Source organism: Ranitomeya imitator, chromosome 1 (genome assembly GCF_032444005.1).
Source record: "Ranitomeya imitator isolate aRanImi1 chromosome 1, aRanImi1.pri, whole genome shotgun sequence".
In the NCBI taxonomy this organism is placed as follows: Eukaryota; Metazoa; Chordata; class Amphibia; order Anura; family Dendrobatidae; genus Ranitomeya; species Ranitomeya imitator.
Genome location: NC_091282.1, coordinates 1,104,712,957 through 1,104,727,472, shown reverse-complemented (window position 1 = coordinate 1,104,727,472; position 14,516 = coordinate 1,104,712,957). Strand labels below are relative to the sequence as shown.

The 14,516-nt window shown below is 45.2% G+C and overlaps 1 protein-coding gene across 1 annotated transcript in view; it reads left to right on the top strand.

Moving 5' to 3' along the window:
• Window positions 1-2,224: 2,224 nt before the first annotated feature.
• CFAP97 (cilia and flagella associated protein 97) overlaps window positions 2,225-14,516 on the top strand; it is a 54,060-nt gene continuing 41,768 nt past the window's right edge. The window contains exons 1-3 of the mRNA XM_069744321.1: window positions 2,225-2,319; window positions 12,075-12,886; window positions 13,201-13,272. Coding sequence (XP_069600422.1) covers window positions 12,094-12,886; window positions 13,201-13,272 — 865 coding nt within the window. The 5' untranslated portion in view covers window positions 2,225-2,319; window positions 12,075-12,093. The remainder of the gene's footprint in view (window positions 2,320-12,074; window positions 12,887-13,200; window positions 13,273-14,516) is intronic.

The following is a 14,516-nucleotide window of genomic DNA, read 5'->3' as shown; positions in this document are numbered from 1 at the left end:
AAGAGTCACGCCTCCTGACGAAGCAAAACGTGCGTTGGGGCGGTGGGGACGCCACACATAAGCTATACTCCATGTAAGTGCTGCTTATTATTATCTTACTACACTGCCATCACTGATTCTGACAGGGCGCAATCCCCCTACACTATGTAGTTGATGTGCTTGTGATTTGGATTAGTATTAACTTTTTATATGCAGGCACTGTTTTGGAACAACTTGTTGTATACATTAGTAGTAGCTGTCCCTGCTTTTAGCGGTTACCTTGGGTACTTTTTGCTTGATTTTTTTAATAAACTATTTAATAAAATCTATGATATATTGGCACGCTATACTGTGTTTCTCTTTTGTGGCTCACACTAGTACCAGTAAGGCCGGCCTCACACTAGCGTGTTTTACGGACGTAAGAGAGGTGCTGAAAATACGGATTGCACATTCCTGGAAAGTTCCCACGCTCGAGGTCATATGAGGACAACCAGCAGAGGGCGCATCATCGCGAATGAAGGTAACTACAGGCCATTGACCTACATTACCTTCATTCCCCAGGGTTTTGCTGCCAAGAGCACAGCTGCATTATAGCAGAGCTCCTGCCTGTAAAATATTTTAACCCCTTCAGATGGATTTACATCGTGGGACGTGACAGATCATCGGAAGGTATGTATATTGTTGGTTTATTATTTTTCCTTTGTTACAGAGCGAGGGTCTTCAGGTGGATTGAGAGAGCAATAAAATATTAAAACAACCTGTGTGTTTATTTCATTAAAATATTTTAATAATGTGTTTTTTTAACCCTTTCATTCAATTGGATTAATAATGGATAGGTGTCAGAATTGACGCCTCTCCATTATTAATCTGGCTTAATGTCACCTTACAATAGCAAGGTGACATTAACCCTTCATTACCCCATATCCCACCGCTACACGGGAATGGGAAGAGAGTGGCCAAGTGCCAGAATAGGCGCATCTTCCAGATGTGCCTTTTCTGGGGTGGCTGGGGGCAGATGTTTTTAGCCAGGAAGGGGCCAATAACCATGGACCCTCTCCAGGCTATTAATATCTGTCCTCAGTCACTGGCTTTACTACTCTGGCGGAGAAAATTGCGCGGAAGCCCACGCCAATTTTTTCCACCATTTAACCCTTTAATTTAATAGCTAGAGCGCCCAAATTTTGCACATACACACCACTAACAGTAGTGTGGAATATGCAAAAAAAATGGTGATATGAGATGGTTTACTGTATGTAAACCAGGTCTCATATCATGTCGGGTTTAGGAAGGAGATGGCAAAAGCCGGTAATTGAATTACCGGCTTTAAAGCTATCTCGCGCTGTATGATATGTTAATATATATATATATATATATATAAATTGTCTCACTGACGTATATATGTATACAGTACATATGTTCTTGTTTTTGGGAGCACATGGATCCATTGTATAGCCGTATGTCGGTTTTGCAAGCCTGCGAGAAAATCTCGCAGTACGGATGCCATACGGATTACATACGGAGGATGCCATGCGCAAAATACGCTGACACACCCTTCCTACGGAGGAGCTACGGACCACTATTTTGGGGACTTTTCTGCGTATTACGGACCGTATTTTTATACGCTGAGTGTGACGCCGGCGGCCTAACGCTGTAGACAGTAAACTACCACAACACAGAGAGGCCCTGGCCTAGAACTGGATGGAGCAGCAGAAATATAATAGCAGCAATAAGGCTACGTTCACATTGGCGTTCCGCCAATGTGCGTCGCTGTTGCGCCGGCGACGCAGCGGCGACGCGCCCCTATGTTTAACATAGGGGACGCGTGCGTTGTTTTGGTGGCGTTTTTGCCACGTGCGTCGTTTCCGACGCTAGCGTCGGACGCAAGAAAACGCTACATTGTAGCATTTTCTGTGCGTCCGATTTTCGTCAAAAACGACGCACGCGTCGCAAAACGCGCGCGTTTTTGCGCGCGTTTTTACGTGCGTCGCGCGTTGCGTCGCCGACGCAGGGCGGCGCAACGCTAGTGTGAACCTAGCCTAACTGCGCTCTTTCTCCCTCTGTAATGTCCCGCCTGGGCCGCACGTCTGGCCTCGCTCTATCCTCGCCCGCGGCAGCGGCTCACCACGGACACACACACTGCACAGAGACACAGGCACGATTCCTTTCCTGCCCTGAACAAACATGGCGCCCAGGCTCTTCCTCTGGCAGCAGTGACGTCTTGGTTACAGGGGCGTGGCTTTGGCGGCAGGCTGGCGCTATGTGAGTGAGGCGAGCAGGAGACCAGAGCGCGCAGTGGAGGATCCGGTGTGCAGCGTCTGTGGAGAGCCGGCCAGCGAGCAGGTAACGGCGGCTGTGAGCGGCGCCTCCCGGGGTTCCCGTGCTGTGAATGGGTCAGTACGGCTGCCGGACGCCTTATGCCCCAACAGAGACGTGTATATGTAGTCGTGCCCGGGCCGGAGCGGTACACCGCGGAGCTCCGCCCTTCTCCTGTCTCCATGGAGACCTGATGCGTCCTCATGTCACAGCCCTGAGTGACAGCTGTCAGCGCCCGGCGGCCATTCATCTGTGCTAGTAATCGCCCACGGATCGCACAGCGGGGACGGGAGGCAGCACGTAAACATGGCGGGGAGAGGGTGCTGGGCCGTGGAGCCTCCCAGTGCGGCCAGCACGTGTCCCGGGGTCACCGGTCAGTCCCTGAGCCTACTGGGAACACTGGGCCGGGCGCAGACTGGTGATGGTACTGGGAGAACAGAGGGCGGTGGTGTCATCTCATTATCTATACAGTATATATTAGTATAGGAGGGGAAAAGAACGCTGGGAAGTCTAAGTGCTTTAAATAATAGAAGTGTGAGGCTATGTGCACACGTAGTCTAGGTCCACTGCGGATTTTCTGCGGTTTCACAACTGCGGTTTTCCATAGGGGCAGTTGTAAAACCGCTGCGGAATCCGCAGAAAGAAGTGACATGCTGCAGAATGTAAACCGCTGCGTTTCTGCTCGTTTTTTTCTCATGTGCACAGCGTTTTTGGTTTCCCATAGGTTTACATTGAACTGTAAACTCATGGGAAACTGCTGCGGATCCGCAGCAAAGTCCGCATTGTGTGCACATAGCCTTAGAGGGGATTATCGGGACCATTTTATTTTTTCTCTATGGGCCTATGCGCTAATAGGCTGATACTTGCCACCTACCTGTCTGTCGTACTCATCACTGATCTCTGCTGGCTCAGAGCACTGCTGGTGGTGATTCTGCTGCCTCCTGCTGACTGGCGGCTTGCCTCCTCCTGCTGACTGGCGGCTTGCCTCCTCCTGCTGACTGGCGGCTTGCCTCCTCCTGCTGACTGGCGGCTTGCCTCCTCCTGCTGACTGGCGGCTTGCCTCCTGCTGCTGACTGGCGGCTTGCCTCCTGCTGCTGACTGGCGGCTTGCCTCCTGCTGCTGACTGGCGGCTTGCCTCCTGCTGCTGACTGGCGGCTTGCCTCCTGCTGCTGACTGGCGGCTTGCCTCCTGCTGCTGACTGGCGGCTTGCCTCCTGCTGCTGACTGGCGGCTTGCCTCCTGCTGCTGACTGGCGGCTTGCCGCCTCCTGCTGACTGGCGGCTTGCCGCCTCCTGCTGACTGGCGGCTTGCCGCCTCCTGCTGACTGGCGGCTTGCCGCCTCCTGCTGACTGGCGGCTTGCCGCCTCCTGCTGACTGGCGGCTTGCCTGCTTATGACTGGCTTCCTGCTGACTGGCGGCTTGGCTTCCTGCTGACTGGCGGCTTGCTGCCTCCTGCTGACTGGCGGCTTGCTGCCTGCTGCTGACTGGCGGCTTGCTGCCTGCTGCTGACTGGCGGCTTGCTGCCTGCTGCTGACTGGCGGCTTGCTGCCTGCTGCTGACTGGCGGCTTGCTGCCTGCTGATTTGCGGTTTGCTTCTTGCTGCCTAACTGCAGGGAGGTGACTGTCAACCAACATGACATTGATGGAGCAGCCCGGAAGCACTGCCCTGTTGACATGGAGCAGGTAAATAGTCAGGAGGAGCTGTCAGTGACTGCTCGGAGTCACCGCTGGTCACAACAGACAGGCAGACAGGTTGTTAGTAACTACCAGCATGTCTGTTCTTTGGTCCTTATGACATAAAACATAGTCCCATATAACCCCTTTAATAGTTTATTAATCTAAAGATTTAGATTCACTTAGATTCTAAGTGAATGAGCAAAAGACAAATGGAACCAATATCTTGTTTGATCACGGCATCAGTCCTGGCTACATTCAGGCTGCATTCCCCCAAGGAATATTTGGTGAGTTTTTGATGTTGCAGGTGATGGAAATAATGCAAGTAACCTATTTTCTTCAATGGCTGGAGCAATGGTGCAGGAAATCTGCAACGTCAAAAGCTCATTGTGGGAACAGAGCCTTATTCTTCTCTATGAAATAATGTTTCCCCACTATGAAGTGTTTCTGTAAGAGCAAGTCTCCCCTTCGCTTTGTGCAGATTACCAATCCACTACATTGTCACGTTATGCTCCGGATTGTCACTGTGGATTTTACCCCTTGTAACTTGGGGGGGTGGAGGTGAGAGTGGGGGGAGATCGGCAACAGATTTTCAGCATTTCAATAACAAAAACCACAATAAAATTCATTGCAGATTGTGAGAATTCAGTTTTAGCTGCAGATGTTCCCTGCAGTGGATCTGTCGTGTGTGGATGTGACCTGATAATCTGAGCACCGTTAAGTTAATATACACTGCTCAAAAAAATAAAGGGAACACTACAATCCATCATAGATATCACTGAATGAAATATTCCAGTTGTAATCTTTATTCATTACATAGTGAAATGTGTTGAGAACAATAAAACATAAAAATGATCAATGTAAATCGAAATGAATATCCCATGGAGGTCTGGAGTTGGAATGATGCTCAAAATCAAAGTGGAAAATCAAATTACAGGCTAATCCAACTTCAGTGGAAATGCCTCAAGACAAGGAAATGATACTCAGTAGTGTGTGTGGCCTCCATGTGCCTGTATGTCCCTACAATGCCTGGGCATGCTCGTGATGAGGCGGCGGATGGTCTCCTGAGGGATCTCCTCCCAGACCAGGACTAAAGCATCCGCCAACTCCTGGACAGTCTGTGGTGCAACGTGACATTGGTGGATGGTGCGAGACATGTTGTCCCAGATGTGTTCAATCGGATTGAGGTCTGAGGAACGGGCGGGCCACTCCATAGCTTCAATGCCTTCATCTTGCAGATCTGCTGACACACTCCAGCCACATGAGGTCTGGCATTGTCCTGCATTAGGAGGAACCCAGGGCCAACCGCACCAGCATATGGTCTCATAAGGGGTTCTGTGGCAAATGCCAATCGTCGAGCATAACCCCCATCTGTGGACGTCGGGCACTCAGACCATCCTCATGGAGTCGGTTTCTAACCGTTTGTGCAGACACATGCACGATTGTGGCCTGCTGGAGGTCACTTTGCAGGGCTCTGGCAGTGCTCCTCCTGTTCCTCCTCGCACAAAGGCTGAGGTAGCGGTCCTGCTGCTGGGTTGTTGCTCTCCTACGGCCCCCTCCACATCTCCTGGTGTACTGGCCTGTCTCCTAGTAGCACCTCCAGCCTCTGGACACTACGCTGACAGACACAGCAAACCTTCTTGCCACAGCTCGCAAAGATGTGCCATCCTGGATGAGGTGCACTACCTGAGCCACTTATGTGGGTTGTAGAGTCTGTCTCATGCTACCACGAGTCTGAACGCACAACCAACATTCAACAGTGACCAAAACATCAGCCAGAAAGCATTGGTACTGAGATGCGGTCTGTGGTCCACACCTGCAGAACCACTCCTTTGTTGAGTGTGTCTTGATAATTGCCAATATTTTCCATCTGTTGTCTATTCCATTTGCACAGAAGTTTGATTTACTTGGAGTTAGGTTCCCTTTAAACAACAGAATATATCACGCTCCCAGGCGTTTGTAACTAAAAGTGCCACCTTCTGCAGCACTGATGCTGCATTCTGACAAGGTGGCTCTTTTAGTTCTGGTCCCTGGCACTGCTGAAGAATAGTTTTTTAAATTTGTTCCTCATACCTTCGAAATCGCCAGGGGGGCAGGTCTTTCCCCCCTAATCCAGACGCCTCCCAGCCGTCACTCTTGGCCTCTGCACGCCGGGCGCCGCCTCCTCTGCCTTTATTAGCGTTCCCGGCGCCTGCTCTGTAAGTTCGAAGGGCAGCGCAACAGCGCAAAAAAAAAAAGGTGTCGGGAACGCCAATAAAAGAAGACGAGGCGGCTCCCGGCGTGCAGGGGCCATGAGTGACGGCTGGGAGGTGTCTTGAATAGGGGGGAAAGACCAGCCTCCCTGGTGATTTTTTTTTTCAAGGTATGAGGGACAAATTTCAAAAATGATTCACTATGACCCGGCTTATTAAACCTTGATTTTAGACACTCTAACTCCATTTTTTATACTTTTTGCTTACTAGACTGTTTGTGAACATGTTTGGTAGTAAAAAAAAAAAAAAAGAAAAATGAACTAGAAATCTTTTTTTTTTTTTTTTTTTTTTTTTTTTTGAAAAAACAGATCCATCCAATGAGCAAAACGAAAATAGAAAACTACACATTTTGTAAAAAAACAAAAACAAAAAAAAAACAATCAAATCAAACATTTTGTGATAAAAAATTAAAGATAATAAACATTACAATGTGAATATATTTACATGATCATATAAATTTACGGATTCTTGCATGAAAAACAATACACATGATTTTTGCATAGAAATGTTTTACAGCCAGAACATGTTATACTCGTCTTGTTGTCACAAGTAGAAGGGCAATAGCTGCATCTTTTTCTTTTGATGCCGGAAGAGGCCATGGGGGTAGAAGCACACAGCTGCTCTCCAAAGAAACTGAAAGGTAACATGTCTGGGCTAGCATATGTGTACTGATAAGAGCAGAGAAGATAAGAACCCTTCTGAAAACAAGCAGATAAGCCAGGAAGACAGACTTACTTAGCAAAAAAAAATTATTTGCAAGACTTTACAGCTCAGCTTTACAAAAAAAAAGTCTTAGACAGCGCGTTCTGAGCAGTCCGTTCTGCGCATAATATACACGTGTAGTGCACACCTAGTGATCTCTCCGGATGCACTCTACATTTTAGAATAGACTGCGCACCAAAAATAATCAATATAAAGCCATTTTTATGGTGCGCAGATCTCAATGCATACCCCCGGTAGAGCGCGTGTACGACCCCATTGAAATAATTTAGGAAATAAATCAATTGATATACAATAGTAGATGCAATAAATAGACCCAACTGAGGTTATAACTCCTTTATTTCACTGAAAATATGGCCTCACAGCTGTAAAAAACGATGTCGGGTCACTATGACCCGAACACAACAAGTGTAACTTTTTGCGTGTAGTAAAAAGTAAACGAAAAAAAAAAAAAAATACTCATAGGTAGGTCCCCCCAAATGAGGAAAAGTCAAGGAGTCTCAAGTTTTAGAGACTTACAGAAAAAATCTACAGGGCCGCAAAAAGTCTGTTCGGGTCACTATGACCCGAACAGAACAGCAGGGTTAAGTTACAAACGCCAGGGGGGGGGGGGGTGACAGGTTCCCTTTAAATGTTCCCTTTATTTTTTTGAGCAGTGTATACCATATATGCTCGAGTATAAGCCGAGATTTTCAGCCCCTCAGGTCAGAGGGCGCGGTGAACGTCAGTGCAGAAGATGCTGAAGACGGAGCGGCGCCCGGAACGGGGAGCAGGTGAATATTGAAAGTTCCAGGAGCCTGAGCGACGGAGAGGTGAGTATGTGATTTATTTATTTATTTATTTTTTATCGCAGCAACAGCAAATGGGGCAAGTGTCTGTATGGAGCATCTTATGGGGCCATAACGTTTGTGCAGCACTATGGGGCCATAACGTTTGTGCAGCACTATATGGGGCCATAACGTTTGTACAGCACTATATGGGGCCATAACGTTTGTGAAGCACTATATGGGGCAAATATCTTTATTGAGCATTTTATGGGGCCATAATCAACATTTGTGCAGCATTATATTGGGCAAATGTGTCTATGGAGCATCTTATGGGGCCATTATTAACCTTTATGCAGGATTATATGGGGAATATTTTAATATTGAGCATCTTAAGGGGGCCATCACAAACTTTATGGAGCATTATATGGGGCTCCTGATTCAATATGGATATTCAAAAACACTTAACCTACTGATGTCTCAATTAATTTTACTTTTATTGGTATCTATTTTTACTTTTGACATTTACCGGTAGCTGCTGCATTTCCCACCCTAGGCTTATACTTGAGTCATTAAGTTTTCCCAGTTTTTTGTGGCAAAATTAGGGGGTCAGCTTATACTTGGGTCGGCTTATACTCGAATATATACGGTATATGAGAAGCACAGCATTCCTTAGTTGCAGTGCAGAAAATGACATTTGTTTAAGTCCGACATATTCATGGGTCAGGTGTGCCACACTTTACAACAGAGGTGTCAAACTGCATTCCTCGAGGGCCGCAAACAGGTCATGTTTTCAGGATTTCCTTGTATTGCACAGGTGATAATTTAATCACCTGCACAGAATGATTCCAGCGCCTTGTGCAATACAAGGAAATCCTGAAAACATGACCTGTTTGCGGCCCTCGAGGAATGCAGTTTAACACCTCTGCTTTACAAGATTAGTAAATTAAGGAGATAAAAAAGCGCAAATAGGGTCTTATCCTTCGGATTAATTGTAGTTTTTAACAAGGATCTGCTCACTTAATGGCATAAAGCAAAAGCATGTGTGTATCGGCTGCTGCAGATCCACGGGCCACCAACGCAACCTTCTCAGAGATGTTTGTGAAGGATAATTTATGGATTAAATCCGCGCTGCCACAATGATACAGGAAAATTACCACAAAGGTATGTCTTTGTGGTAATTTTCCTGATGAAGGGGTCAGATAGACCTTGAAATGCGTTGAATAAACCACCAGAATTCTTCAATATATCTGAATTTGTATCATTGTGGCACAAATTATCCTTTACAAACAACACTCTACAAGATGGTTCACACTTCAGTCCTTCTGGACCTCGATCAAGACCTTCAATCAAAATATATCTAGTAGTGCATGTATGTCCCTGAGGAGAGGGCTGAGGTTTTTGGATATTATTGTCAGCATATCTCTCCCATCACTGGCCACCACCATCTACCCAGTCCATAACCTAGATTTATCATCTGTAATAAGTGGGATTCACATTGATCAAATCTTCGACCTGTTCATTTTAGTTTTGCCTCTGGACATGATGAACTAAATATTTAATGAATGAGTGTTCACCTTTTTTTTTTTTTTTGTTTAAAAAATGGGCCTATAGTGGTTTTAAACTTATGAGAAAACTAAAAGGGTATACACTCCTACAGGACCCCTGCTGTTCCTCTGCACCACTCCCTCTTCTGGTGGGGGTTGTTAGGTGGCCACTGATCGGCTGGAGCTGTGTTGGTCCATATGAGCCGGAGGAAAGCGTTAGGAGACTTTCTGCTCACAAGGAAAATGACAAATGCATTGGTTGCATGCTAACCAGTAGGCGAGCATCTTTTTTTAATTATTATTTTAAGACCACTATAGGTCTATGTGGATACACGGGGGTTGACGGGCGTCCAAGTCCACTAGCCGAAACCGCATGGACCAGGGATTGTTCCATCGAACGCCCGCTCTCCCTTTAACGTGGGCAAAACACTACTCAGACAACACAGGGTGAGGGTAAAACAGTGTGGCAATGCTTTATTGAACCACGAAACAGGCAAATATCACGTAGAACAGACCAGGGTGGATTTGATTTAAATCTAACTGATTTAAATCACAATTTAAATCACGATTTAAATCCCTAGTCAGTAAGGCTTGATTTAAATCAGATGAGTCATCTTCATCACCGCACTTCTCATGATGTTGCCTCATTCGCGCCACCAGGCCTTGCATCTCTTTGTTGCATCGTTTGCATTTTGCACGCATGCCTGCCTTACCGATAGGCGAAGGAGCTTCATTAAAATATTCCCAAACTGGGTCTCTTTTACGGCCTGCTGCCATTATAAGGAAAGAATGTAATAAACCTCAGATCGTACACACAAACAGATCCAGACTTGTCTGTCTGTGGCTATGCTGCAGTATTGTGCTCAAAGTTTCACTTTCATTTTCTTGTCTGCTTGCCCTTCCTCCTCCTCACACTTAGATTCACATTATTCTTGTGTTGTGCAGATCTATTCCACTCCAAACAATCAGAAACATATTGTCTAACTTCTTGGACTTGGCACTGAAGGGGTTGATTCTGTATTCATAGGTTTGTAGAACAATAGGATTAAGGTCTTTTTCTCAACTCTGTTCATGTTGTAACATTTTTGCCGTGAAGAAGAGGCTGGGACCTCTGCGGAGTCAAATTCAGTTTTGAGAACTGCGTAAGTAAAGCGAGCGTCTGTGATAATATAGGAGAGAAACTGCCCACTAATCCTACAGAAACCTCTGGAAGAGCATGGCATTGTGAATGTTACACATATACAGCCTTTATTCTACTGAGTTAAACAACTCAGCTTTATCTCATGATGGAAGAACCTTTGGATGGTAAAATATTTTCTTCAAAAAGCAGTTTATTGAAAAAAATCCGATTTAAATAAAAAAAATCCGTTTTTTTTTTTTTTTATCCACCCTGGAACAGACCCAGAAAAATACCCCAAGATGGTTAACATTAGAGTCTCACCCTTCGCACACAGAGAAGGTAGCGACAAACGTAGGAAGATGACAGTCCATTCCGATACAATGCCAGTTGACCGGAAAGTTACAACATGGCTTCGTCTTCCAGGGTCGACTACCCCACTTGTGGCACACACACAGGGAGAAAGTAACGACAAGCTTAGGAAGATGACAGTCCATCCAGGTACAAGGCCAGTTGACCCGAGGGTCACAACCTGGCTTCTCCAAACATATCCAATGAGCCAGATAACCGGCGGGTCCCTATCGTGGCTTGGTCTATACGTGTCCATGGTTCAGCAATGGTCAATGAAGCAGATATGTATTCTTCCAACGAGGGCTGAAGTCCCCTAGGTTGGCATCCTATAGAATAATAAATCTGTGTCCTTCGTGATGAAGCCATGATATCTTGGCTGTTGTGCTGTCTCAGGTCCTTTGGATGTCCTGGCTGAATCTTCCTTTGGATGTCCTGGCTGAATCTCTGGCTGTCTCTCAGTCGCTCTCTATGACTCTGTTGAGGCATGTAACCTCTTTTTAAAATTTGCAAGTGTCCTTTATTCAGTATTTACATAAAGGGTAAGAATGGAGATGAGATCAAGTAGCATTACTTGATTATTTAATCTATTTGCATAGTTTTTCCTCCTGTTTTTGAAGTCAACAAACTCTGGCCTACACAATGCATAATTAGCATATCCGCAAACCTCACTAGTCATCAAGGATAAGAGCACAATATGTTATGTCAAATGTTCGCTTACAAATCAATATTACAGGCTTACACAAGCAAAAATCTGTTTTCTCTGACCAACCAGAAATCAACACTTAAATTCAAAATGCAATATACAGATACCAGTCTACTCTTCCTGGCTTGCTAAAAATAGTCGTCTAGTTAATCAAGATACAATGCTTTGTCTTCACAGTCTATATTTATAAATTAGTCTTGTGTAGCCCTTAAACTTTCTGTATTGAGGATGGACCATTCGAGCCCTTGTGGGTCTATTAAACTGATCTTCCAGAACCATATGGTGCCTTAAACTAATTTTCGAAGAACCTAAAAGGTCCAAGTGTTGCATGGAATGTTATCTGGACTATGTGCAGTCATACGCTGGGGCGCGACATGTACGGTATGTGCCGTGATTTCCTCACCTGCATCTGATCTCCTGACCCAAACTCAGCTGCAGAGTTCAGGTCAGAAGACCAGTGGTTCGGTTAAGAAATTACCCGGCCGTGTGAAGACATCTAGATCTGTGTCCTCCAGGATTATCTGTTCTGTCCAAGGTTTACAGTCTACTATAGAGAACGTCTTGCTGTAGGCATTTCTCCAGAAGCCACATTGGTAAAGAACATCTTCATATAACTGGGGCTCTGATAACTGTTCATTTTATTTTTTACTTCCAGAAAAAGCCTGAGCATCATCATGGATCGGTATGGAAATCTTTCTGATGATGGTGAAGTGGATCACACCTTTTTTGACAGTGACGATGAGGAAGCGAAGCGACAAGTTGTCAGTGCATTGGGATCCAGAACATATGAGTCAAAGCAGAATAAACACGATTCAGAGTCTGAGGAAAGTGAGAGCGCAGAAGAAACGCAGGAAGGGCCAAACAAGAAAGAGACTAAGACACTCTCAAAGGAAACCAAACAAAAGTCACCAGAAGCAGTATTGTCCTTTGATGTCCCAAGACCCAGCAGTGCTGTAAAATCTGGAAGGAGCTCTGCACAGAGTATAAAAATAGAAGCTACTATTCCTACAGGAATCCCCCAGATAAGGCATGAATATGAAGATAACTACTACCCAGATGAAGATGACAGTAGTGAGGAGGAGAGTCGCAACTCCAGACCAAAACCTTTGAAGCAGACAAACATTGGGAAGAAGAGCACAGGAAAGTACAGCAGAGACTTTCCTTCTTCCATCTCCAGCTCCGATACAGAGTTTTCAGACACTACGTCAGATGATCACACCTCAAAATCTTACCAGTCCTCAAAAGACAGAGCTCCGTCTTCTGTGCGCTCTCCTGAGCGCAGGCTCCATAGACCGAGTGTGAGAAACCTTAGGGACTTTGCTGATGAGTCTGAGGACACGGTCACTGATGTGACCCCACTCTCCACCCCCGACATTAGCCCTATACAGTCATTTGACATAGCAGCTACTAGCGAAGCCCTGAAAGCTAAAGTAAAGCGTCAAGAGAATGTCAGGCAGGAATCCTGTGGTAAGTGGAGTTCTGTGCTAACTTTACGTTCCTTTCCCCCTCGGGTTTTTATTTTATTTATAGTTTATGACAGCAGGGCAAGACTTTATTATTATTTATTTGCATAGCATCATTGATTCCATGGTGCTGTACATGAGAGTCATATATTAGGGTATGTGCACACGTTGAGTATTTGATTGCAGAAATTTCTGCACAATTTCTGCATATCTTGGCATGAAAACGGAGCCTCTAAAACACTGAGTTTTTGGTTCATTTTTTGTGTTGGAGCATTTTTGCCTGTTGAATCACTTCTGTTGTGTGTTTTTTAAATTCAGATCCTGAGCTTGATGGCAAGTCCACCCCGAAGGCTTTACAAGATGCTGTGGACCTGAATAAGCTTCTGAAAGGTAACGTTGCTCCTACAGTCTAGCTGTATGTATGTGTGTGTGTGTATATATATATCTATGTCTACATATGTCTGTCTATCTCTCTCTATCTATCTATCTACATACATATATATATATATATATATATATATATATATATACATATATATATATATATATATATATATATATATATATATATATATATATATTGTACAGTACAGAGCAAAACTTTGGACACACCTTCTCATTTAAAGATTTTTCTGTATTTTCATGACTGAAAATTGTAAATTCACTCTGAAGGCATCAAAACTATGAATTAACACGTGTGGTATTATATACTTGAAAAATAGTGTGAAACAACTAAAAATATGCCACAGATTGGCTGCAGCGGTCACCTGAATGATGGATGGGAAGTCATCACTGTTGGACCCATGTTAGGGATTAAATAAGAAAGCGATGAGGATTTTGTGGGTATTTTGTCCTAGTATACCCTGATTTGTAATCACAGGGACAGAATTTTCTAGGTGTTTCTGGGGAGTTTTGAGCCCCATTGTGCTGCTGGCGGACAGTAATGGAGACCAGCAGGCGGCCTTGTGTGTGGTTATTGGGGCATGGAGGACTTGCATGATGCGGGCACTGATGGTTTAGCACTGTGTCAGTGTGGAGGAGTTCTTTGGGAACTGTTTGGTGGCTCTGCACTGTTTTGCGGTATTATGTGATGAGGACGGTATGTGCTGACATTGTTGTTCTGGTAGTGTATGCCAAGAATATATGTGTATTGGTTGGTGTGTTGCGGCATGGATAAGGTGGGCATTTCTCAGTGATAAATTGCTTTATTTGTTGTCTTTTAGTAGATTCCAAGCAATTTTTATTGTTGTTTTTTTTTTTCAGTCTGTAAAGTGATGTAAGGAACATGCAGCGATACGCGGGTTTTCCAGGTTAATATTAATAGGCTCAGAGCAGTGCAACAAAAAAGCTAGAAAACCTCTATTCGCCTCCTTCATATTCAGTAAACTAGCATCAACATCCGGCAGGGTGTACATGACCGCTGCAGCTTCCACTTGTACGGAATGTGAAAGCTGCAGCGGTCACATACCACAATACCGCGGTACTGCCATGTGTAGCAAAAACCAGTCTCCTATGAACACCAGCCAGAAGCTGGTGTTCAAAAAAGGACTGTCATGATAGGCATGAGGATATTCAGCAGACCCCTGGCTGTCATGGCAACCCATCGGCACCTCGCGATTGTGTCACAGGAGCGC